This window comes from Ambystoma mexicanum, chromosome 9, assembly GCF_040938575.1.
Source record: "Ambystoma mexicanum isolate Mex_15411 chromosome 9, UKY_AmexF1_1, whole genome shotgun sequence".
Classification (NCBI taxonomy): domain Eukaryota; kingdom Metazoa; phylum Chordata; class Amphibia; order Caudata; family Ambystomatidae; genus Ambystoma; species Ambystoma mexicanum.
This window is the reverse complement of record NC_090931.1, coordinates 1,070,056,900-1,070,083,253: the sequence shown is the minus strand read 5'-3', so window position 1 is coordinate 1,070,083,253 and position 26,354 is coordinate 1,070,056,900. Positions and strand designations below refer to the sequence as shown.

Genomic DNA, 26,354 nt, shown 5'->3' with positions numbered 1-26,354 from the left:
CACCCTTCGCAACCTACAGAGGAGAATGCTAAAGTTTATCCGGAGGGGTAAGAAGGCAAGGATTCCCCAGAAGTCAATTCTAGGCGATGCTAGACTGGGTGGACTGGGTGTCCCCGACCTGCAAGCATATAGAGTGGCAGCACAACTGGCGCACCTCTGTGCGTGGCAAATAACCTCAGTCCGCCCTAGATGGGTGTAACTAGAACAATCTTGGACCCCTCTTCCCTTGCGGTTTCTCCCACACATCCCGCCCTCCCCCAGAGAACGGGGGCAGGGACTCCTTCTGGCGACTAAGCACACGATGAGCTCCTGGGACTGGGCACTGAGAAATAAGGGAATCCCGAGAGGACTGAGCCCCCTATCGCCGATCTTCCACAACCCAGCCTTCTCACCTGGGGCAAACCCTAAGAACTTTCAAAATTGGATCGCGGGAGGCCTCAAAACTCTGGACCAACTTTGAGAGGGATCGACCCTGCACCTTTGAACAATGTAAGAAAAGGTTTCGACTCCAAGAAAGAAATAGATTCACATATATCCACCTACGCCATTGGTGCTCCCACCCCCAAGCTCTGCAAGCAGCTACGCACCCCCTCACAGCGCTCAAACTCACCCTTAAGGACCTCCCAGCCCGAGGACGGAGCTCTACCCTATACAGGCGATTCCTTGGGGACTTCCTGGTTTCAAAGTCTCAATGCATGGCTCAGTGGGAGGCAAACTTGGGACACCCAATTGAGGACTATACTTGGGTGGACATCTTGTCCCGAACACACAAGTCATCCGCCAGCATCACTAAAGGAGAATCCGCATATAAAATCTTGCTGCGGTGGTACTACTCTCCTCTCAGACTCCACCACATGAATCATTCACTCGATTATGCTTGCTGGAGGGGGTGCGGCCAGCCGGGCTCCTTTTTCCACGTGTGGTGGGCATGCCCAAAGATTAAACAATTTTGGAAACTATGCCTAGCTACTATCGAGCAAATTACCCAAACGACCCTCCCTTTGGAGCCTGAACCCGTCCTCTTGGGGGCTCCGGTTCCCGGGATATATCCACGCTCCGTAAACAGAGCTAAACTGCTGACCCAATGCCTGTTGGCGGGAAAAATAGTGGTCGCCCGCTTATGGAAAGCTGCGGACGGCCCGCTATAACTCAATGGTGGGGGAAGATATGGGACATACTAATCGCGGAGAAGATCACAGCGGCAAGGGCCAGAGCCCTCCACTGCTTCCAGAAGACTTGGGCCCCTGTGCTGGAGTATGATCAAAGATTCCCCGCACTGACCTATAAGCCCAGCAACATCCGGCGGGCCTTGGAAAATCAAAACACCTCCTGAAAGGGGGAAACATACTGGGGGGTAGTGCCCCCAGACTGACGGGTATGGGTGGGGTGGCAGGAGGAGTAGAGGGGAGTTGTGGTTTTGTTTTACATGTCTTGCTTTTTATCTTGCTGTACTGTTGTCACCCTGCCTTGGTTTAAAATAAACACATTAAAAAAAAGAATAAAGTAGTAGTTTGTCATATTCCTTGAGTCAGTCAGGTTATTTGGTCTAAGATCTTTATTGGTAATTCCATCCAGCACACGAGACGCTTCAATGTGCTAGGGCACAAGAGATTCCTACTTGAATCAATAGAGGAGCCTCTATATTGAGCAGCCACATTCTGTACCACATGCAATTACATTCTTAATATCCAGCCAAGTGGTAGCCCTACCAAAAGTATATTCTCCTGAGCAAACCTCATTGAGACCAAAACAGTCCACCAATGGAGATCCCAGTTGGTAACAGCTACACTCCAAAAAGTGTTAGGCAATAAAAGAAAAAAAGTCTTGACTGTTAAACCTTTGTGGCTTAAATCATCTTGCCTTTAGTATCAGGGCAATCGGTATTAACATGTTATTGTTGCTGCCATCAACAATCAACCCGAAATGTATATTTTAGATCCTCTTTGATATATCTTCACTAATTTATTTTAACTGTTTATTGTAGTTTCATTACAATACTGATCAGCCAAAGAAAAGACCTAGGCAACCTCTTTAGTTGCTAGGAGTTCAAAGTAGCAATTATAATTTCTTGCAAATGAAAATTCACATAATCTCTTCCGCAAAGCTAAAGATTGTTTGTTCTCAAAACAGGTGCCAGTGTATATTTTAGGATTCTAATTGTATTCGTTTCTTGCATTTTCCAGCACGGTTTGTCCCCTACAAGCCACAAGATATAATGCTGAAGCCGTTGTTGTTCGAAGTACCAAGCATCACAACAGACTCTGTTTTCGTTGGAAGGAACTGGCTATTTGAAAAGATAGAAATTAATCTAAATAATGCTCAGTTGATGGAAAATAAGGGAGCAGTGATAATTGGCAATGTGGGTTATGGGAAGACTGCTATAATTTCAAAGATGGTAGCCCTTAGCTGCCACGGAAGCCGGATGAGACAAATTGCATCAAACAGCCCCAGCTCATCTCCAAGAGGTATGTTCAGTATCGTGTTTATTACTCAGATTTGCATATGATTGCCCCTTCTTTTTTTCTGTGCCTTCCTATCCCACCTTGTTGTATAACAGTATGCCGTTCAGTTTTGTTTGGCTTGATCTCTGTATAAACATCGGAAAAAGTGTCCCCTTATCTTTTGTAGACTGCTCTATGTATCACAAGCATAAGCCTGTATGAGCACCGTTAATTAAACTGTAAACATTACATATTGTAGAAATCAAGATGACGTACAGATGCAGTGAAGACATTCCAGAGGCTGCTGTTTGTGGGAGTATATGCTCTGTGGCAAGTCAGAAGGACCAAAGGACATGTTTCTGTGTAGTTTGGCATTTTAAATTAAAGGAACATGCCACACTGAACCCTACTTCTAAAAGAGTTCCTTACCTAACCAAAACTAAACTTATATGCTTATCCATGGTCCAGAACCAGTCCACTAGCCAAACCTATCCACTAAACTTGCCCTACCACTTAGCAAAATGTAAACGTCATTGAAATGAACACTTGGTTCTCCCCAAAGGTGTCTCTGGTTGTCCCAGGAGTCCCTCCTGTGTCTAAATCCAGTGGTAAGAAAGAAGTAATGGTTCTTCTCAAAGACAACAGTTCCTGTGAGTCGATCAAGAGTTCCTTAAAGTTTCCCAAAATTCAACAAGTCTTAAGTTCCAACAAAAACAAAATGTCAACATTTCTTTAGATGGAGGGATATTTCCCTGATTCCTCTCTACCGCTTATGTGGGTCTCTCGGTACTTGGTTCAGATATTAGGCACCTACATGCTCCCCTCGTATCTGTTCTTCACTTTTAGTGGGCTCCTCTGACTTCCTTGGGTTTCTCTGTCCCAATGACTGTTAGTTTTCTGGAGTATCAATAACCCCTCTCTTCCTCTGGCTCTTAGCTGTTGTGGGTTTCTGTGAACCTTCTGGAGGTGTATCGTTTCTCGGGCTCCTGTAACCTTCTCCTTCTCTCATTCAGTCTCTTTCTCCGGGTCTCTGACCCTGGTATGGGGTTAGTACAATCCTTCTTCCCCACTGGCTCTTTCCTCCCTCCAACACCCTTCGATCTGGGCAACTGGCATACCTTCAGCATTACCAGGTCTGCTGCAGTGAGGTGATGGTGTTTCCCCTTCAGCAGTGGCGGCTTTCTCCACGTATTGCCTCTTTCTCTACATGAGTGGTTTTTGGATTCAGCTCACCTCTGTGTTCTCTCACCTTTCTGCTCTCCTCACTCACTCCTCCCTCGGTTCCTGGTTTTGGCATCAGTTTGCTGGCACTGGGCCCACCACATCCTTTGTGTGGTTGCCCCTCCAGGTAAGCTTCACTTTGTGTGGCCTTGGCTTCTAAGGCCCAGCATGTCTCTGTATCGGGATGATGGCATCTCCCTTCGGCGTTGGTCACTCTCTGCACCACAGCCGGCTCTGCTGTTCAACGCAGCTCCATCCCTCACCAACGTACTCACGTCTGAGGATTGCCTCTGTGTATGGTTTCTCTCTCTCTTGTTGGCTCTTGTTCTGAGAGCAGAGGGCCCAGTCCTCCTTTCGTCCCTAGATATGGCAGCTGTTTGCAGGCTCTGGGCCTACCACGTCCTCTGTGTGGTCGCACCTCCAGGTACGGTTCGCTTTGCGCAGCCTCTGCTTCTCAGGCCTTGCACATTACTGTGCGGGTCAGCCGGTGTCCCCTCTGGCGTCCGCTTTCTTCCACGCTACAGCCGGCTCTGCTGTTCTACACGGGTCCACCCCTCGCCTATGTTGTCACGTCTGAGTTTCGTCTCAGCGTTTGGTTTCTCCTCCCCCACTCAAGGTTCATAGGCCCTTTATTCTTGCTCCTGTAACAAGAGAAGGCACATTGTTTACCACAAGTTCTCAAGCATGTGGAAAGTTCAGCATTTCTTTGAGCCAAGTACATAGATGTATTTGTCAGTATTACCTTGAACTAAACACATAAATGTTTTGTCAGTATTACCTTGAGCCAAACACATACATGTATTGCCAGTATTTCTTATTTCCATGTGGGCAGATAATACCTTGTGTATTGGTAGTTCCCAATGGGAATCTGATTCCTTATCCCCTAAAGGGGAGTCACTCCCAGCAAGGTCCTGCTTTCCCAAACCCTTAGGCAAGGTTTGACTGAGTGGGCTCACCTCCCTTACCCCAAATGGGGTGGCTCCCCCTTTGGGGAGAAGGGACAAATACCCTGGATATGCTACAGATCCCTATGCATGTATGCAGTCCTCTGAGCCCACTTACTCAGATATTTACCCTTGTTTAATTTGTGTTCTACTTCTCAAAGCATGTGTCTCCTCCACTCCGGTTTCTCTTGATTGGCAAGTAGTCACCCAGCGCAGCTAGTTCAGCACAAATAAAGTACCTAAGAATTGAGATGCAGCTTTGAAGTAGTATTCCTCCTGAGACTAGTCTGGTTTTCGGTGTTATGACTTTCCTCCTTTTAATGCTATCCTCGCAATTCGGCTTCCACAAGTAATGGCTATCGTTCCCCAGCCAAGCCCTAAAGTGGTATTCACTTTCAGTCAGCACAATCTTTGACTTTATGGATTCGATGCACATGGCTGGATAGCCATGAGGATTGCTATTACAAATGTTTGCTGGGAAGGTTTTGTGTATGCAATTGTAGTGTGGTCTTCAAACATATGACCATATTCGACAAACATTCACATCGGCAATGTTTGTGATCCTGTTTTGTAGTTTTTAATGAACAAGATTAACCCAAGTCATGGCAGACCAGACTTCACCACTATGATCTTGTGCAAGAATTACGTAAATTCTTGGAATGCAGCCATGTCCCAGGTAATTGCACTGTTGACAGTTTTATCTAGCTAGGCATATGCATGGTTGTGAAAAGCAACTCATCGAAAGAACTGTCTTAAGGATAAGGAGCTATACATTGGGATATATTTTGTACTATAAAATAAATGTTTTTGCACATACTGAATTGTTCCACAAGCATCTTTAAAGGAACGGCCACCCATGTACTACTTCTCTGTGAATAATCCGTACACCCGCTCCACACCTCCTAGCAATGTACTGGAAATGTGTTTTCTACTTGCATTGCGATGCACCCATCCCTTCTACCCACCTATGTTTCCCACGTCCATTTTGTGGTAAAGGATCTGTAAGGTAGGGTGGCTTGGGTTGGGGAGAGGTACAACTCTACCCTAGATAGCTGACCACTAGGCAAACCAATGTCGATCAATGTAATCACCGCCCATTGCCCCAAACTGCATTGATAGCAGGGCCTCTGTGCCCAGGTTGCATTGTGTGGTCTCCAAACTGCATTGTTAGGCCTCTCCCCCACTATACAGGTGTCTCAAACTTGGCAGGGCCCCCGTGCCCAAATTGCACTGTGTGATCTCCAAACTGCATTGTTATGCCTCTCTCCCACTATACAGGTGTCTCAAAAATTAGCAGGGCCTCTGTGCCCAAATTGCATTGTGTGATCTCCAAACTGCATTGTTAGGCCTCTCCCCCACTATACAGGTGTCTCAAACTTGGCAGGGCCTCCGTGCCCAAATTGCATTGTGTGATCTCCAAACTGCATTGTTAGGCCTCTCCCCCACTATACAGGTGTCTCAAACTTGGCAGGGCCTCTGTGCCCAAATTGCATTGTGTGATTGCCAAACTGCATTGTTAGGCCTCTCTCCCACTATACAGGTGTCTCAAACTTAGCGGGGCCTCCGTGCCCAAATTGCATTGTGTGATCTCCATACTGCATTGTTAGGCCTCTCCCCCACTATACAGGTGTCTCAAACTTGGCAGGGCCTCCGTGCCCAAATTGCACTGTGTGATCTCCAAACTGCATTGTTAGGCCTCTCTCCAACTATACAGGTGTCTCAAACTTGGCAGGGCCTCCGTGCCCACATTGCATTGTGTGATCTCCAAACTGCATTGTTAGGCCTCTCCCCCACTATACAGGTGTCTCAAACTTGGCAGGGCCTCCGTGCCCAAATTGCACTGTGTGATCTCCAAACTGCATTGTTGGGCCTCTCTCCCACTATACAGGTGTCTCAAACTTAGCGGGGCCTCCATGCCCAGGTTGCATTGTGTGGTCTCGGGACTGCGTTGTTGGGCCACTCCCCCACCATACAGGTGTCTCAAACTTGGTAGGGCCTCCGTGCCCAAATTGCATTGTGTGATCTCCAAACTGCACTGTTAGGCCTCTCTCCAATTATACAGGTGTCTCAAACTTGATTAGCCTCCCTCCCACTTCACAGGTATCTCAAATCCAGCTCACTCACACACTTAGCAAACTCCCAAGTGAGACAGAAACCACCAGCGAATTACGGTAGTGGATCACTGTGACTAGGGCCTCTCGTATCACAGGGCGAAAGTCCAAGCTACTCCCGTCCAAGCCACCCTCCAACCAGCTGATACCCTTCCCAACGCACACAACCTGCTCACCACAGTGAACCGCGCTTAGGGAGACGGACAGTAAAGAGAGCCACCGATAACACCCAATTTAATAACACTTACCACCCCCATTCCCCTAGGATAGCGACTGAACGAGTCGTCAATTCCAGCCGGAATACCACCCACAGACGGAGCCAAACTAATAGCGGACACCCCCTCACCAGCCACTACACCACAAGACAACCAGTCCAAAGCGGTACCAACTAGACGTAACCAAACAAAGACTAAACAACTCTCAATCCTACGATGCCGCGCAAACGTCCAATTCCGAAAAAAAGACAAAAAGATAAAAAAAACAAACACACCAGAACAGCAACCTAGAACAACCATAAACTGGAACCCCACAGGCAGGAACACAAACCGAAGGAACTCTGAGAGAAGAGAAAAATCCCTCTACCTCACTCCACACCTCGCAGGCAAATGGCCAACACGGCAATCCAACCCAACATTAGAAGCAGCAACTTTAATCAACCTAACACAAGCAAGTAGAAGAAGGATGACCAAAACAAACAACAAACAGACGACCGACTCAATAACCCCTTACATCACCAAAGCAAGAGGAACTTCCAATCAACAACCACAACCCCCGGAAGACGAACCCGATGAAAACACAAAAAGCTCAAGACAAAACCTAGAAGAACTCTTCTAAGACGCTGACATCCCAAACCCCACAGCTCAACAAATGGCCGACCAAGAAGGAAACCTCAACACCGAGCGGGAGACGACCTCGACAAAACCCAAACCAAACAACACCTCCAAACTTCACTGCAATCTAATAAACGCAAGATCCATGTCAAAACACTCAACAGAGATCTTCGACCTACTCGACGACAACGGCATTGACATCCTGTTCATCACAGAAACATGGCTGGACGACAACTACAAAATCACACTCCAAAGCTGCCTTCCTACAGACTTCAAATGCCTACAAATAAACAGAAAAAACAAAAAAGGAGGAGGCATCGCTATAGCATTTAAAGAACACCTGAAAATAAAAACTGACGAACCACTCAACATCCTCAACTGTGAAACCATGGTAGTACACCTAACATCGAGCCCAAAAACCAACATCGCATTCATCCTGGTATACAGACCACCAACATATGATGCAACATTCGTCTATAACTTCATAAAAGCCATCACCAACCTAGCCATCAACCACGAACACCTAATCATCCTAGGGGACTTCAACATCTGGTTTGAAGACAGCCACACCAACTCCCACAACTCACTAATCGAACAACTCAGCAGCATGAAACTACGACAACTAGTCAAAGGAGCAACGCACTCGGCAGGACACACCCTAGACGCAATTTTCACCAAAGAAAAACACATCACTACGGCACCTCCGACACAAATACTATGGAGCGACCATCTCATCATCCCATTCGTGATCACTCTGCCTATCCAAGCCTACATCCAACACCCAAAACTCACAACCACCACCAAAAGAAACTGGAAACACGTCAAAAAAGCAACCTATTCGAACAACTGGAATTAACGAAACCCTCAACTACAGAACTGGAGCTAGCTGACCTAGACGGAAAAGCAGAGATACTACACAAATGGATCGCAGATACGATAGACAAGATCGCCCCAGAAAAACCGTTCACCCCATCAAAAAAAAGAGCAATGGCAAAATGGTTCACCCCACTATTAAACGACATGAAAAAGGAAAACAAAGATGGAATTGGAATGGAGGGAAGAATACAACCCAGGGAAAAAAAACACTTTACCAGAAACAAATCCGTGCATACAAGATTAAAATTCAAAAGGCAAAGAAAAGACATTACGATGACAGAATCAACAATGCCACCAACACACAAAAATAAATGTTTAGCATCATTGAAGAAATGAGAAACCCACCAGGCTGTGATAACACCCCAACCCCCTCAGAAAATCTATGCAACGACCTGGCAGATCACTTCAAAAAAAAAAAATCAACGACATCCGTCAAACCATACAAAAGCGACCAACCACAACATACAACCCAACGAACCCAACTCGGAACCACAACACAAACTCGGAAGCTTTCCTAAAATATCAGCAGAGGTTTCAGACCAGCGAGAGGAACGGAAACAGCACTACTATCCATCTAGGACGACCTCAAAACTAACGCAGACTCAAACACTACTTCAGCCCTTATTCTGCTCGACCTCTCTGCAGCCTTTGACACAGTCATCCACGACACCCTGACCAAAAGACTAGAAAACATAGGCATAACGGACACAGCACTACGCTGGACCAAATCATTCCTAACTGACAGAACAGAAACCGTATGGATAAAACCTTTCAAATCCACTCCACGAGTTAACGACTGTGGAGTACCTCAAGGATCCTCACTATCTACACTATATTTCAACATCTACCAGACTCCGGTCATCAGAATCTTCAAAAAATACAACATTACATGTTACAACTACGCAGATGACACTCAGATCATCTACAAAATCAAAGACACTGATGCTGACCATTCAACCCTTACCGACTGTCTAAAAGAAGTCTTCGACTGGATGGATGCCAACAACTTAAAAATCAACCCAGGCAAGTCAGAAATCATGATCGTATCCAAAGACCAAGAGAACGAAACCACCATCCCATGGCCTACGGAAATGGGAAAAGCACCAACACCATCGAAGGTAGTAAAAAATCTAGGAGTCCTAATGGACAACAACCTTACTCTGGAGCCACAAATAAATGCAACAGTGAAGAAATGCTGCTTCCTCCTCCGGATGGCAAGAAGAATCCTACCTTTCCTCTCCTTCGCGCACAAAACACTCACTATCGTCGCCCTAATCATGTCCAAAATAGACTATGCAAACAGCCTCTACCTCGGAATACCTGAATACCTCATGAAGAAACTGCAACGGATCCAAAATGCAGCAGCAAGGCTACTCCTTAAATTATCCAGAAGAGACCACATCACTCCAGCCCTAAAAACCCTACACTGGCTCCCAGTAAAACATCGCATCACCTTCAAAACAATGTGCATAACACACAGGACAATCAGCGGATGAGGAGCAGAATTCCTACAAAAGAAAATAACAGTCTACAAACCAACAAGACCCCTCCGATCGATCAACGAAATCCGCCTGGAACTCAAACCATACCTCAAGAAAAAACTTGGAGGCACCTCCTTCTACCACTTAGCCGCAAAAACCTGGAACAACATCCCAAAGGAAATAAGAAACACTGAAGATCATCTAAATTTCAGGAAATCACTAAAAACCTGGACCTACAACACCACAGACTAAACCTAGAAACCAAAACTGGAAAAGGATAACTAAACCGAAAAGACACTGACATCCCTGACCCAGGAGAGTAAAGCCCCCACGGCAGCTGGATGGGCGACACTGGATAGACAGGAACACAGGCGGCACGCACAGAGACTGAGTCAACTAACCCAGACAATCCCACCAACACCTTCTCCCGCCCCTTAATTTAATTACCACCAGGTACCACATCGGTGTGGAATTATGGAGTTCTCCAGCATGGGGTCTGGCATGGATTCACATGCTTATGAATATTCCCCGTCGTCAGGCCGGGAATCCTCAGTATAGAAAAAATCAGTATCAGTTTCGTTTCTGATCTGTCTTTCTCAGTAGTAACCAATCACTGGTCTCTGGGTCATACTGCCCCCAGCCAATGACTGCCCTCTCCCTAAGCCCCACCCCTGGCAGCCATCCTCAGATTTTTACCGCACGTTCAAGTGTTGGGAGTCCTTGTGCTTAGCTCTCAAGCTTTTGCTGCGTTTTTGCGCTTTTTTCAGGAGAATTTCTCATTTTTTCAGTTAAATAGAGCCTCAAGCTCCACCGTTTCTACTTCCGATCAACGGGGATCCGTTTCGGAGTTTCTATGCCCCTCAAGGGTGAAGATTCCGTCGAGTTACGCTTTTGGAGGATTCCAGAAGTTCCAAGGCCTACCCCGGACATGGCCCAGGAGAAAGGGAGCTCGACGCCCGGGAAGCTGTTCAGGACCTGCCCTAGATGCCAGCTTCAGAACGTTTTCAAGGAGGACAAGCATTCGTTATTCCTCTACTGTCTCCATGAGGACAAGACTCACAAGGAAAAGGACTGCGCGTTTTGTGGGAACATGTCGGAGCGGACCATGAAGGATCGCCACCTCCGTCTCGCCAACTGGCTGGAAGGTAAGAGCCCGCCAGGCGAGAAGAAGAAAAAGAAGTCAGAGCGGTCTTCTAAGTCCTGTGACGGTGCTCCGGCGATGGGGGCCCAACAAAAGGCTAAGCACCGCGAGTCCGCGGGCACCGGGAGCGCTGAACGGTCGGGCTCCTTGGCTGCCAGGCAGGGCGCATCCTCCCCGGCGCCATCGACCACGAGCCAATGCTTTGGCTCGGATAAGAGGAAGTCTGAGAACCCGGCGAAGCTTCTGGAGAGGCCCCGGTCGATCTCGAAGATTCCGGCAGAGGGGGAGCGAGGCTCGGACCCTCCCCCCAGGGTGAAGGCCCCAGGCGTACAGGTGACGTTGCCCTTAATTCACCCTGCTAAGACCTCGATTGAGGATGTCGCTGCGGCCCTGGCTCAGCCTGTGGGAGGCTACACCAGTGGAGGCGCCCTCGGGTACCAGAGTCTCCCTGCCTCCGCGGAGGGAGTCGGCTTTCAGGCCCATCGAGAAGACCCCCACGAAGTCCTCGTTGGAAAGGGTGGGGATACGGACCGTTGTGGATACGGACACGACCTCTGAAGAGGAGCTCATCCAAGTCGTGGAGGAGGCCCAGCCCATCGGGAGGGATCCTGACGAGGGCGACGACGAGTGCGACGGTGACGCAGACGAGGCTCCTCAAGAGCCGTCGTTTCCGGCGCCGCAGGACACCTCGGCGGCCATTTTGTCAGCCATCCAGTCCTTATGCTTGGAGATAAGGACTAGGTTGCCCCTTCCCCCGACGGAGGTACCTGAGCCAGACCCGACGGAGGAACCAGAGCCAGGACCTTCGGAGATCCCACCACTTAAGAGGAGGAGGACGCATCCTAGGCCTCCTCTTCTCTGCCTTCCCCCCGGTCCACTACCCACGGGGATGATACAGGCATGGACACGACTACGACGGGTACGGATGACGACGGAGGCGACGACGGGACGTATCCCCCGTCACCCCCTGCCCGGGCGTCCCCGCCCGACGAGATTGGATCCTTCCATGCTATGATTTCCAGGGCATCCGAGCTCTTCCAGCTCTGCCCCGAAGAAAAGAAGGAGGGGTTCCTTTACCAACGGCGCGAGGCTAAAAGGAAGACGGTCCTCGCCAAACCGCTTCTTGATGACATCTGGGATGAGGGGCTCGCCCTCCTCTAGAACCCTGCCACGGCTCCTACGAAGAGGGACCGGTACGAGAAGTACCGGGTCCCCGACGCTGCCCCCTTGTGCCTTAGGGCGCAACCTACCCCGGACTTGGTCGTTTCGGTGGCCGCCAAGAAGAAAGCGGGTGGGGGCATCGGCCTCGACTTCAACCTCCCCTCCGGACGACGAGGGTAGGAAGCTGGATGCGATGGGACGACGGGTCATCTCATCTGCAGTGACGACCATCAAGGCGGCCAACGCCCTGGCCATCGTAGCCCGCTACGACAGGGAGTTGTGGCTCAAGATCGCCCATCTGTTGGACTTCCTTCCGGATGCCAAGAGGGCTGAGGCCCTGGAAATCTTACAGGAAGGTGAGATTGCCTCGGACCACGCCATTACGGTGGCTACGGACATCGCCGACACCGGTTTCCGTCAGTTGGCAACAGCGTTTGCCTGAGACGACGAGGATGGCTCAAGGCGACGGATTTCCGCCAGGACGTTCAGACCAAGGTTTTGGACATGCCTTTCGATGGGAACAACCTTTTTGGCAAGGCGGTTGATGAATCTCTTCAGGCGATCAAGACGGACACGGAGACGGCCCGTGCACTCGGTGTTCTCCAACAGCGACTGCCGTCCTTTCGGAGCTCCGGAGGCAGACAGGGTGCCTCCAAGGGAGCCGGCAGCAGCTCCTCTACGTACCGTCAAGCAGCAAGGTCTTCGTCGCAGGAGGCCTACAGGGGACGCGGCAAGTCAGGTGGATCCCGCCATCGTCGCCAAGGTGGTCAAGGAGGCAAAGCGGCCTCCAAGCAAGATTGAACCGACCGTCGGGTCGGGCCCCTGCCAAAGCACCCCGGTGGGAGGCCGGCTGATGAAGTTGGTCGGCGTGTGGGAGTCCATCTCCACCGACCGTTGGGTGCTGGACGCCCTGGCCCTGGGACACTCCCTCGAGTTCCAGAAGAGGTGCCCCCAGATTCCTCCCGTGGCCAGGAAGGAAAATCACGTCCCTCAACTGCTGTTGGAAGTAAGGGCGATGCTCAGGAAAGGTGCCATCGAGCTCGTCCCAAAGAGGCTTCGGGGCTCCGGCGTTTACTCAAGATACTTCCTCGTGAAGAAGACGACAGGAGGATGGCGTCCCATCCTGGACCTGCGACGACTAAACAAATACATCAAGGCACAGAAGTTCCGGATGGTCACCTTCCAGCACGTGCTGGGACAGCTGGAGGAGGGCGATTTCCTGTCGTCGTTGGACTTGGAGGATGCTTACTTCCACATCCCTATTCTAAAGAGACACCGAAAGTTCCTCAGGTTCGTGGTCAAAGGGCGGCACTACAAGTTCAAGGCCCTCCCGTTCGGATTAAAATCGGCGCCCAGGGTGTTCACCAAGTGCCTAGCACCGGTGGCGGCGCGGCTGCGCCTGCAGGGGATCCACGTCTACCCCTACCTGGACGACTGGCTCATACGGGCAAGGACAAGGGAGCTCGCCGTGGAAGACACTGCGAAGACCGTCCAGCTGCTCACGGACCTGGGGTTCTCCATCAACTTTCCAAAATCCCACCTGGTCCCGTCGCAAGTCGCCCTGTTTCTGGGAGCACAGCTCGACACAGTGGCGCGGCGGGCCTCACCGTCGGAGGAAAGGATAAGGACCATCCTAGGAAAGGTACAACGTCTGCTCGCCACAGACGTGGCCAGAGTGAGGTCTATCAAGTCCCTCCTCGGAATGATGTCCTCCTGCATTTATCTGGTGCGCCACTGCAGACTTCGGATGCAGCCCTTGCAAGAATTCCTCGACGCCCACTGAATCCAGACGGCGCGCAGCTTCGAGGACAGGATCCCGCTCGACGAAGCGTTCCGTCGGGCGAGACGATGGTGGGGTGTCCGCGCTCATCTGACAGCGGGAACAGGTTTCCTAGTCCCGGCCCACCAGGTGGCGGTGACGACGGATGCCTCCCTGGAAGGTTGGGGCGCGCGCACCGGGGGTCTCCACGCGAGAGGCTTTTGGCTCCCGGAGGAGAAGACTCTCCACATCAAAATCTTGGAGCTTCGTGCAGTGTTCTGGGCCCTCAGGTCCTTCCTTCCGTCCCTCAAGGGCAAGGTGGTGAGGATCTTCACCGACAACACCACCACGATGTTTTACATTCGGAAGCAGGGCGGAACCAGATCCCCTGCCCTATCCAAGGAAGCCCAGGATCTGTGGCATTGGGCCGTCGCCCAAGGGATGTTTCTGGTACCCTTTCATCTGGCAGGGATAAAAAACACCATCGCCGACTCACTCAGCAGAGAGCTGCGCTCGTGCCACGAGTGGGAACTGCGCCAGGATCAAGTGGACCGACTCTTCCGACGATGGGGCAAACCCCAGATCGATCTCTTCACGACGGCGGCGAATTCCAAGTGCCGGAGGTTCGCCAGCAGGTTTCCCCAACCGAGGAGCATGGGCGATGCTTTCTCGTTCCCCTGGGACGGCCTGTTCCTTTATGCATACCCGCCATTGCCATTGCTACTCCGGCTCGTCAACCAGCTCAAGAGGTCCCGGTGCAGGATGATCCTCGTTGCACCGGCGTGGCCGAGGCAGATCTGGTTTCCGGACCTTCTGGACTTGTCAGCGTCCAATCCAGTCAAGCTGCCGACGGACGCGGATCTTCTCTCCAGAGAAGGAGGCGCCATTCTTCATCACGAACCAGAGTTGCTGAACTTGCAGGCCTGGCTCCTGCAGCACTAGAGTTTGGAGGATACGACATCCCGGCCGACTGCAGAGAGGTTCTTGCAAAGGCCAGGGCATCTTCAACTCTCAAGTGCTACGGACATAAATGGAAGAGGTTCTCTGTCTGGTGCCGTGCACAGAAGATTAACCCTCTCCGGATTACGGACCTCAAGTATTGCCGTACCTACTGTCTTTGGCCAAGGCTGGCCTATCTCACGCTTCCATCAAGGTACATCTGGCTGCCGTCTCATGTTACACCAGAACTACAGGACGGGCGTCCTTGTGGTCTTATCGTCTGGTGAAGGAATTTATGAAAGGACTGTTCCGATCATTCCCGCCGGTGAAGGCCCCTGCCCCGGCGTGGGAGCTCAACGTGGTGCTAACTAGGCTCATGGGGGCCCCATTCGAGCCTATGCATTCAGTGCTGTTGAAGTTTCTTTCGTGGAAGACAGCATTCCTCGTGGCCATCACCTCTGCACGACGAGTGGGAGAGATCCAGGCCCTGTCTTGCAAGCCTCCATACTTGACTTTTCATGACACGAGGGTGGTGCTGAGGACGCACCCCTCCTTCATGCCCAAGGTGCCGTCGGACTTCCACCTCAACGAGCCCTTGGTGTTGCCAGTTTTCTTCCTGTCGCCTTCGTCGCCGGCTGAGAGGACTCTGCACTCGCTGGATGTAGCTAGAGCGCTGAAGTTCTACGTGGACCGCACGAAGAGTTTTCGGAAGACATCACAGCTGTTTGTGAACTTTGGACCTGTGAATCAAGGGAAGGCTCTCTCGAAGACTTCCATTTCCAGATGGCTCTCCGGCTGCATCATGCACTGTCACCGGTTGGCAAACCGACCGTTGCCAGGCCGTCCGAGGGCCCATTCGACCAGAGCGATCGCTGCTACTACGGCGTTCCTGTCTGGTGTGCCCCTGCTCGACATCTGCAGGGCTGCTACGTGGAGGTCGACGCACACCTTCACGAGATTCTACTGCGTCGACCAGGATTCCAGGGAGGAGTCCAGAGTCGGCCAGGCAGTGCTGCGCAACCTGTTCGCCTAAGGTGAGCCTGGTGAGGAGGTAAGAGTTGCTTAATGTTGGGTTGTTGTATTGCTTGATATTGAGCCTTTTACCACCTCCCGTGGTTGTGCATGTGTATACTGCTATGTATTCTTATATTCATGAGCATGTGAATCCATGCCAGACCCCATGCTGGAGAAGGAACAAGTTACTTACCTGTAACTGTTGTTCTCCAGCATGGGTCTGGCATGGATTCACATGCGAACCCTCCCGCCTACCCCTCTGCGGCTCTTCACTTGGTCATACTGCCACTTCACGTGCTACCAAATCTGAGGATGGCTGCCAGGGGTGGGGCTTAGGGAGAGGGCAGTCATTGGCTGGGGGCAGTATGACCCAGAGACCAGTGATTGGTTAATACTGAGAAAGACAGATCAGAAACGAAACTGATACTGATTTTTTCTGTACCGAGGATTCCCGGCCTGACGACTGGGAATATTCATGAGCATGTGAATCCATGCCAGACCCATGCTGGAGAACAACAGTTACAGGTAAGTAACTTGTTCCATATTGGCAATCACCCCACTACCTGAGAGGTTGTCATTGGCAGATGCACTGGCCACAAGAGTCTGAATGGAGGATAAGGGGAGCTATGAGAGAGCATGTTAGAGGCGGGGGCTAGAGGAGTAAGGAACCTGTTCAGGACAGAGCCGCAATAGGGGAGACTCTGCAAGCCGAGCGCTTCAATTCTGGATAGAGACGCAGACTAACCAACCCTACTAACAATTTCCCTTTCTGCATACACCTCAAACTCCAAACCAAACACAACCAAACCCTACAGCACAACAAACTGCACAAACTTCACTACATTGCAACAACAAAACAAAAACACACATAGCCTCGCACAACAGTACACGCCGACTACCGGCCGCAAACACCCCAGGCCCAGCCAACGGACCCACCGGGCTGAGGCCGCCAACAGCACATCACTGCTCTCTTGCACTCTTCCTGCTTCCTCCCACTAACTCAACCTCCCCTCCTCTTTCAGAGCCGCCAGAGCGCCAAGGGACCACTACGGTGGTGATAGTGCGCGGTACAAATGTCCTTTAACATTAACATTAAAGTCTGAAGTGGTCACATTGGGTTTAAATGCGTTGGTGGAACAAACCATAGGAAAGCCACTAGTGACACCTGCACATTGTGATGTCATCATGAAGTAAGACACGGACAACAGACTTAAAGTTCAAACAAAAGATAACTTAAATGTCAGAATGGTAGAAGGCCTAATATGCCCTATGCTACAAAGCTAAGGAAAGTCTTAGAGTCAAAGAGTTCAACTTCAAAATCTGTCAGTGTTCCAAACCTAGTCTTCCCCAAGACTTTAACTCTGCCAAGTTTATTTCAGTCTTTTTCAAAAGTGTAACAACTGGAGATCAACCTGACGCTCCTTCTGGTTTGTCTCACCAGTTCACTCACAATGCTTCTACTTGGTTTGTTTCACAATGTCTTTCATTTCTCCTCATTCAGGGCTCACTGGTCTAGGAGCAGTTGTCAGACCATACGGTCCACCCATCACAGGTCGCACAACCAGAATCCCTAGTTTCTGAGGCAACACGTTCTTGAGCTCCTGCCCCCGTGTACCAAGTTACCTTCACTTAATTCCTTTTTATTGGCCTTTTGGCTTTATGTGCAAGTTAACACTTCTTTGGCCTCTTCTTGCCTACCTCTTGGTTCTGCCAATCACGTGTGCGACACACCACTTGCCAGTGTTTGGCCTTGCCGCATTGCATTCACTCAAAAAAGTTCACCTTTGTGATTTTTCTTTTTTCTTCATATCCCACCTTCTGTGGCACTCTTTCACACTCGCGCCTTTTTTCGTAGTTTGTTTTCACATGGGCACTTTGGCGGTCCTTTGAGATTTGCTTTGCCAATAACGTTTTTATTGCAGTCAGTATTCAATATATCTAACTTCAAGGTTTCATTCAGGTCAGTATTCAATATACCCCTGTATGTTTAATTTCACATTTCCTTTCTGTTTGGTATTTAAAATCTATTCGTTATGCTTAATTTTAAGTTTCCATTCAGTTGGGTATTTAATAGGCATTTGCTGAACTTGTTTTCAAAGACTGTTATTTATTCACGGTCCGTTAGGAGCGCCCCGGTGCCCAACTGCTCTCCCTGACACTCACCGGCTCTTTGCAACTCCTTCTGAACGCCCCCGGAGCTTCCTCTCTGCTTGTGAGGCCGGCTGGCTGTCTGGTGCGAGCCCTGCTCCAATGCCGGGCATTCTTCTCTGCATGCCGGCAATTGGAGGTTTCTCTCCGGACGCACCCTCTCTTCTTGGTTCGCCCACAGCTTCTGCTGCTTGTGCTCTGTGCTGAAGGCTCCCACACCTGTGGCCACGACATGGCCCACTTGTCTTGGCCCCACAAGTTACCAGGGGTATCTGCCGGCTCCTGCTCCGGTCCCACCACGGCTGCCTCTGCACATAAAAGGGTCCTCTGCTGGTCTCTCCAACACAGTCCTCCCTGTTATTCTGTCCTGTTCTCTGACCCTCATTTTATACACCTGCAACCACTTAACAGGCTTCAGGTGTGTATCCTTACTTAGGTTTGCCTGACTGATTAAAGGGACTGCCTGACTCTCGCCACACTCTACAGCCATCTTCTTCGTCCCAGTACCAGAGTGGTAAAATAAAGGTGTAGTCTTCATTACTCTCTCCTCTTCCTAATCCCAGTACTTTCAAATGTCAAATATGGGGAGAGGTCTTGCAGTAGCCCATAAATCGGTGGAGGGTTAGGTTGGTCATTAATAGGGAAAGAGGATACCATGTCTCGAACCCATCGGTATCTTCCTCTTTCTCACTCTCCTGCATCACTGAAGTTTATAATCCTTCCTGATGCTACTCTGACCAAAGGAAATGGGATAACAACATCCCACAAAAGCTTCTGGGACTATGGGTTCATTTTGGAGTGAAAAGGAGAAGTACTGCGTCTCCCTCAAAGCTGTTCTCTCCCCAAGGACCACCCACCCAGGGGATCCTCCCTTGCTTCTCCACCCCCAGAGTCGTGATTCAAGAGCAATGCCCTTTCCCTGGCCACCTTACAAAGGAAGTAGATGTGAGGACGCCCTCCGGTTTATCATAACATCCAGAGCAAAATGTAGTCTTAATGCATTTATGCAATCACTTGTCGACATTTAAATGTGGAATATGCTTTCACCTGCAATAAATATCAATACATCCTTTCTCAGTTTTTGCTTTAATATCCACGTGTGTTTCTCGTTTGTATATTGCTTTAAAATCATTCTTGGCTTTACCAAATCACTTTTGACAGTTGAAAGTGTGCTACCTCAGTCAGAGCAAGTGTTTAACATTAATTATCTTACCGATGTAGCATGTATCTTTCATAGGAATCCATGTACTAACCAATAGATAATCTGATCCAACAATTTTCAACAGTGGAAGGATATTCCACGATAGCATGTGCTTTTAGCTTAATATCCCTCTGGTAAACGTTTTTAACATTTTTTTATTGTACATCTCAGATCGACTGAGGTTCATTAACTTTTAGTGCGAAATCATTGTGTTGTACAGATTTTCTCCACATATCAGTCCCAACTTGTCCATTATACAAATTGTTTGATTACCATTGTTGCCTCATTTATAATACATTTTGCAAATACATGTTTTAACTTTTTTGACCAGGTCTCTTCTGTCGGCCAATCATTAATAAACCTTTTATCTACCAAGCCCATTTCGAATTTTCAACGACCGGTCTTGCATTCATTTTGGTGTGGTAGTACACAGATGAAGGAATGGCTGCAAGACAGCCAAGAACTAATGGTGCAAGGCAGTAACATTTAAGATGAATTTCCTGACCCAGAACCCAGTTAAATGGAAATGTTTCCATTTGGTGTCAATGCCATCATTGCATACTCATTTTAGGTGACACCTATTGCCAGGAGAATTCAACATGTCCGAATTTGTTCACTCTAAACTGTGCATTACACAGCAAAGAGAATTTAGCGCAGCGTGTCTTACCCGGTTAGTTCTTCTCATGCTTGTGTCCCTGGTGCATGACTTTTAAGGCACAGTTCGCCCCCCTTCAGCCTTGCATTACAGAGCAGACGGAATTTCATGCAGCATATCTTAACCATTCGGTTCTTTGAACGTTGGTGGCCTTGATGAATGAATTGAAAGGTTTGTCCATGTGTCCCAACTAATGAGCCAGTATAGCATTACATTATTCCAAATAATTGCCAGATATAACTATGCCAGAGATTACTTTAAGTCCTACAAGAATGTATTTGTTTATGTGGGAAGGCACTGCAGTGGACTTGGATTCGTCCAGCTACCTACCCAGTGTCACATGTATGTAATATGAAAATATCTCTTGGCATGACTACTTAAGTGTTAGTTTGCATTATTTTGTAGGTATCCCTGAGGCTTTCACTGTGACAAAAGTTTTCTCCAATCGCTGAAATCGTATCAGATGCGATCATTATTACAGTTCCAGTAGTTCAGAATATTTATTTTTTGGGTAATCATGATACATCTCCTGTCGTCAAAACTGGTGGCTAAACAGTTAACCTATTAAAGTGACAACCTGTGACTAAATGACAACCTGTCAATAAATTCCTCATGTGGTGTTGGAATTCGTCAACAATTTATATCTGGTTCTGACGCATTTGACAAGTTGTTTTTGCACTCCCCAGCATTTTCGAACCCACACAATTCTTCCAGTAGCTTTTTCTAAGCTTTGGGAGTGCTCAAAGATCATGTAGGTACACTGCATCACATGTGATTGGTTCTTGAAACTGGTGCTGAGTTTAAATACTGCTAAGGATCTGTCTCCAGCGAACTTCATATTCCCCATATACAATGTGTAGCTATGCCCACCCCCAACCAATGGTTGTACTGCTAATATCTCGGATAGGTAGTGTCTGTTGGGATGTGGAGGGGTTATTGTGTAGGGTAGTAAAACAATTCATGGAAATCACTAACTGTACACGCAGTATTTGTCGTAGGTGTGTTGGATGCTACAATAGTTTAACCCCCCTCGAAACACTCCATATTGAAAAGTAAAAAGGGTCCTATTCTGAAAATCATACAGAAATAAAATGGTAAGCAATGATTGTAAATAAGTAAGGGTTTAGAGGCATCACATTGTGTGCACTAGGAACAATGTTTGTTGTGTTGCAGGCTCTTATTGAGTATCACAATGGACCATCATCTAAATATTTTGCACCTATTCAAAACACAGCTACACAGAGAAAACTTGGCACTTGAAGATTCAAAAACGGTTTTAAATGTTACACATGCCATTGTTTTTACATTGGCCTTGACTCTACCATGATGTCCATCACTTTAAATGAGAGAAAAATAACGCATTATACGCTTACGTCCCGTCCCCTTTCCTCCATACTGTATGGCCGTCCCTCGCAAGGGACGGGAGATAGAACCTTTTTCACCAGAAAAAATCTTTTTCCCCTTGAAATTTAGAGGCATGCGGGGGCAGAGTGTGCCCCGCCCACAGTTCCCCGTAGCCACTCTGTCAATGTCACCTGCCACCTCTACAGCCTCGGAAGACAGGTTCTTCAAAAGGTTCCTAGGGCTGATGCGAACTCTCCAGATGGGGTTCATCCTCCGGGATGCCATCAGGGACCTGCTCGCCCCAGGTCACCCCACCGGCACCCATAGTTATTTCTCCTATGGCTCCGGTGACACAGGCCCCAGCGCAGCTGCCCCAACCAGCTACTCCGATTCCGGCTTCCCTGTCTCTCACAGTACAGGCGGTTCCACACTAGCCTCTGCAGCAGCCTCTGGCTCCGGTCTCCACTCCGCAGACCACGGCGCCCAGCACTCCTCCACCAGCTCTGGACCCCCCAAGCACCCTGGTGGATACTGATGAAGAGTAGGACCCCGACACGCCATCTTCAGCCAGGGCCTTCCACGAATGCCTTGCAGATTTGGCAGAGTATTTGAGCTTTCCTCAGCCTGAGGTAGACCAGCCCGAGGAGGGGGTCTTGGCAGAAGTCCTCAACCTAAGTCCGCCTACCAAAACGGGGTTCCTAATGCAGAAAGATGTAGTTGCCCTGACCAGGAAAGGGTTCATCAAGCCGCACTCTGCCCAGCCTGTCAATCAGCGCCTTGATGCCAAATACAGGCAGATGGAGGGGGACACTCTTGGTTTTGGCTCATCCTCAACCACACTCTTCCGTGATAGCTGCGGCATCTCTCTATTCCAAGCCTCAGTCGTCCTCGGTGCTGCTAGGCAAGGAGCGGATCTTGGAGGTGTACTGGAGAAAGCTGCACTCTAACACCTCCTTGCTCCTGCGTCAGGTCGCTAACCAAAGGCTCTGGTGGGAAATTGCTGACTTCCTCGCAGAACTTCGGCACAGTTCCAAGTGCACTTCAAGGCGGGATTAGGAGAAGCCAGGCTGGTAGCACAGGACATAATGGAGTCCACGTGGCCCACATCGATATCTCTGCCCGGGCCATCCGCATCGCCACGGACATGAGAAGGACGGCCTGGTTCCGGGCTACTAAGTTTAATCCTGATGTCCAGGAACGCATATTGGACCTTCCCGTCCACTCCACCACGGATGAGGAATTAGATAAAAAGAACAGGAGCTCGCAAACCGCAAAGTCTCTATCTTTTGTGACAAAGGCCACGCCCAAGACCTACACCCAGTCGCAGCAACGTGACCTCAGCCTGGTGGTACCAACACCTACTGGGTCTTCGCCAGCATGGGGTCTGGCATGGATTCACATGCTCATGAATATTCCCCGTCGTCAGGCCGGGAATCCTCGGTATAGAAAAAAATCAGTATCAGTTTCGTTTCTGATCTGTCTTTCTTAATAACCAATCACTGGTCTCTGGGTCATACTGCCCCCAGCCAATGACTGCCCTCTCCCTAAGCCCCGCCTCTGGCAGCAATCCTCAGATTTTTACCGCACGTTCAAGTGTTGGGAGCCCTCGTGCTGTAGCTCTCGAGCTTTTGCTGCGTTTTCGCGCTTTTTCAGGAGATTTTTCTCATTTTTCGGTTAAATAGAGCCTCAAGCTCCAACGTTTCTACATCCGATCAACGGGGATCCTTTTCAGAGTTTTCTACGCCCCTCAAGGGTGAAGCTTTCGTCGAGTTACGCTTTTGGAGGATTCCAGAAGTTCCGAGGCCTACCCCGGACATGGCCCAGGAGAAAGGAAGTTCGACGCCCGGGAAGCTGTTCAGGACCTGCCCTGGATGCCAGCTTCACAATGTTTTCAAGGGGGACGAGCATTCGTTATGCCTCTGTCTCCATGAGGACAAGACGCACACGGAGAAGGACTGTGCGTTTTGTGGGAACATGTCGGAGCGGACCATGAAGGATCGCCACCTCAGTCTCGCCAACTGGCTGGAAGGGAAGAGCCCATCAGGCGAGAAGAGGAAAAAGAAGTCGGAGCGGTCTTCTAAGTCCTGTGAGGGCGCCCCGGCGACAGTGGCCCAACAAAAGGCTAAGTACCGTGAGTCCGCGGGCACCGGGAGCGCCGAACGGTCGGGCTCCTTGGCTGCCAGGCAGGGCGCATCCTCCCCGGCGCAATCAACCATGAGCCAACTTTCTGGCTCGGGTAAGAGGAAGTCTGAGAACCCGGCAAAGCTTCTGGAGAGGCCCCGGTTGATCTCGAAGATTCCGGCAGAGGGGGAGCGAGGCTCGGACCCTCCCCCCAAGGTGAAGGCCCCAGGCGTCCAGAAGGTGACAATGGCCTTAATTCACCCTGCTAATACCTCGTTTGGGGATGTCGCCGTGGCCCTGGCTCAGCCTGTGGAGGCTACACAAGTGGCGGCGCCCTCAGGACCCAGAGTCTCCCTGCCACCGCGGAGGGAGTCGTCTTTCAGGCCCATTGAGAAGACCCCCACGAAGTCCTCGTTGGAAAAGGTGGGGGAGGGGCTAGTGGCCATCGTGGATACAGACACGACCTCTGAAGAAGAGCTCATCGAAGTCGTGGAAGAGGCCCAGCCCATCGGGAGGGATCCCGACGAGGGCGACGACGAGAGTGACGGTGTCGCCGACAAGGCTCCTCAAGAGCCCTCGTGCCTGTCGTTTCCGGCACCGCAGGACACTTCGGCAGCCATTTTGTTAGCGATTCAGTCTTTATGCTCAGATAAGGACAGGGTTGCCCCTTCCCCCGACGGAGGTACCTGAGCCAGACCCGACGGGGGAACTTGAGCCAGGACCTTCGGAAAGTCCACTGCATAAGAGGAGGAGGACGCATCCTACGCCACCTCTCCCACCTCTGCGGCCTGCTCTGCCTTCCCCCCGGTCTACTACCCACAGGGATGATACAGGCACGGACACGGCTACGACAGGTACAGATGACGATGGAGGCGACGACGGGACGTGTCCCCCGTCGCCCCTTGCTCGGGTGTCCCCGCCCGACGAGATTGGATCCTTTCATGCCATGATTTCCAGGGCATCCGAGCTTTTCCAGCTCTGCCCAGAAGAGAAGAAGAAAGAAGGGTTCCTTTACCAACGGCGCGAGTCTAAAAGGAAGACGGTCCTCGCCGTACCGCTTCTTGATGACATCTGGGATGAGGGGCTCGCCCTCCTCAAGAACCCTGCCACGGCGCCTGCAAAGAGGGACCGGTACGAGAAGAAGTACCGGGTCCCCGACGCTGCCCCCTTGTGCCTTCGGGCACAACCTACCCCGGATTCGGTCGTCTTGGCGGCGGCAAAGAAGAAAGCTGGGGGGGCATCGGCCTCGACATTAACTTCCCCGCCGGACGGCGAGGGCAGGAAGTTGGACACGATGGGACGACGGATCATCTCATCCGCAGCGACGACTATCAAGGCGGCCAACGACCTGGCTATCGTAGCCCGCTACGACAGGGAGTTGTGGTTCAAAATCGCCCCTCTGTTAGACTTCCTTCCGGACTCCAAAAGGGCTGAGGACCTTGAAATCCTACAGGAGGGGGAGATTGCTTCGGACCACGCCATCACGGTGGCAACGGATATCGCCGACACCGGTTTCCGTCAGTTGGGCAACGGCGTTTGCTTGAGATGACGAGGATGGCTCAAGGCCACAGTTTTCCGCCAGGACGTACAAACCAAGGCTTTGGACATGCCCTTCGACGGGAACAACCTGTTTGGGAAGGCGGTTGATGAGTCCCTTCAGGCCATCAAGACAGACACAGACTGCCCGGGCACTGGGAGTGCTCCAACGACGACGGCCGTCCTTTCGGAGCTCTGGAGGCAGACAAGGTGCCTCCAAGAGATCCGGCAGTGGCTCCTCCATGTACCGACAAGCGTCAAGATCTTCGTCCCAGGAAGCCTACAGGGGACGCGGCAAGTCAGGTGGTGCCCGTCGTCGACAGGGAGGTCAAGGAGGCAAGGCGGCCTCCAAACAAGATTGAAACGACCGTGGGGTCGGGCCCCTGCCGAAGCACCCCGGTGGGAGGCCGGCTGGCGAGGTACGTCAGCGTGTGGGAGTCCATCTCCACCGACCGTTGGGTGCTGGACGCCCTGGCCCAAGGGCACGCCCTCGAGTTTCAGAAGAAGTGCCCTCGCGTTCCACCCGTGGCCAGGAAGGAAAATCACGTCCCTCAACTACTTTTGGAAGTAAGGGCGATGCTCAAGAAGGGTGCCATCGAGCTCGTCCCAAAGAGGCTTCGGGGCTCCGGAGTTTACTCAAGGTACTTCCTCGTAAAAAAGAAGACAGGAGGATGGCGCCCCATCCTGGACCTACGACGACTGAACAAGTACATCAAGGCGCAGAAGTTCCGTATGGTCACCCTCCAGCACGTGCTGGGACAGCTGGAGGAGGGCGATTTCCTGTCGTCGTTGGACTTGGAGGATGCGTACTTCCACATCCCCATTCTAAAAGGACACCGAAAGTTCCTCAGGTTCGTGGTCCAAGGGCGGCACTACCAGTTCAAGGCCCTCCCGTTCGGATTGAATTCGGCACCCAGGGTGTTCACCAAGTGCCTCGCACCGGTGGCGGCACGGCTGCACCTACAGGGGATCCATGTCTACCCCTACCTGGATGACTGGCTCATCCGGGCAAGGATGAGGGAGCTCGTCGTGGAGCACACTGCGAAGACCGTCCAGCTGCTCACAGACCTGGGATTCTCCATCAACTTTCCAAAATCCCACCTGGTTCCGTCGCAAGTCGCCCTCTTTCTGGGAGCCAAGCTCGACACAGTGGCGCGGCTGGCCTCGCCATCGGAGGAAAGGATCAGGACCATTCTGGGCAAGGTCCAGCGTCTGCTGGCCACGGACATGGCCAGGGTAAGATCTATCAAGTCCCTCCTCGGGATGATGTCCTCCTGCATTTATCTGGTGCGCCTTTGCAGGCTTCGGATGCACCCCTTACAAGAGTTCCTCGACGCCCGCTGGGTCCAGTCGACGGGCAGCTTCGAGGACAGGATCCCTCAACGAGACGTTCCGTCAGGCGATCCGGTGGTGGGGTACCAGCTCCCATCT

General features: G+C 50.8%; 1 protein-coding gene across 4 annotated transcripts in view; it reads left to right on the top strand.

Moving 5' to 3' along the window:
* Positions 1 to 26,354, top strand: part of TANC1 (tetratricopeptide repeat, ankyrin repeat and coiled-coil containing 1) — a 2,406,012-nt gene that overhangs the window by 1,263,660 nt on the left and 1,115,998 nt on the right. For all 4 annotated transcript variants that reach the window (XM_069616378.1, XM_069616375.1, XM_069616376.1 and 1 more), the window contains one exon: positions 2,184 to 2,465. In XM_069616378.1, coding sequence (XP_069472479.1) covers positions 2,184 to 2,465 — 282 coding nt within the window. The remainder of the gene's footprint in view (positions 1 to 2,183; positions 2,466 to 26,354) is intronic.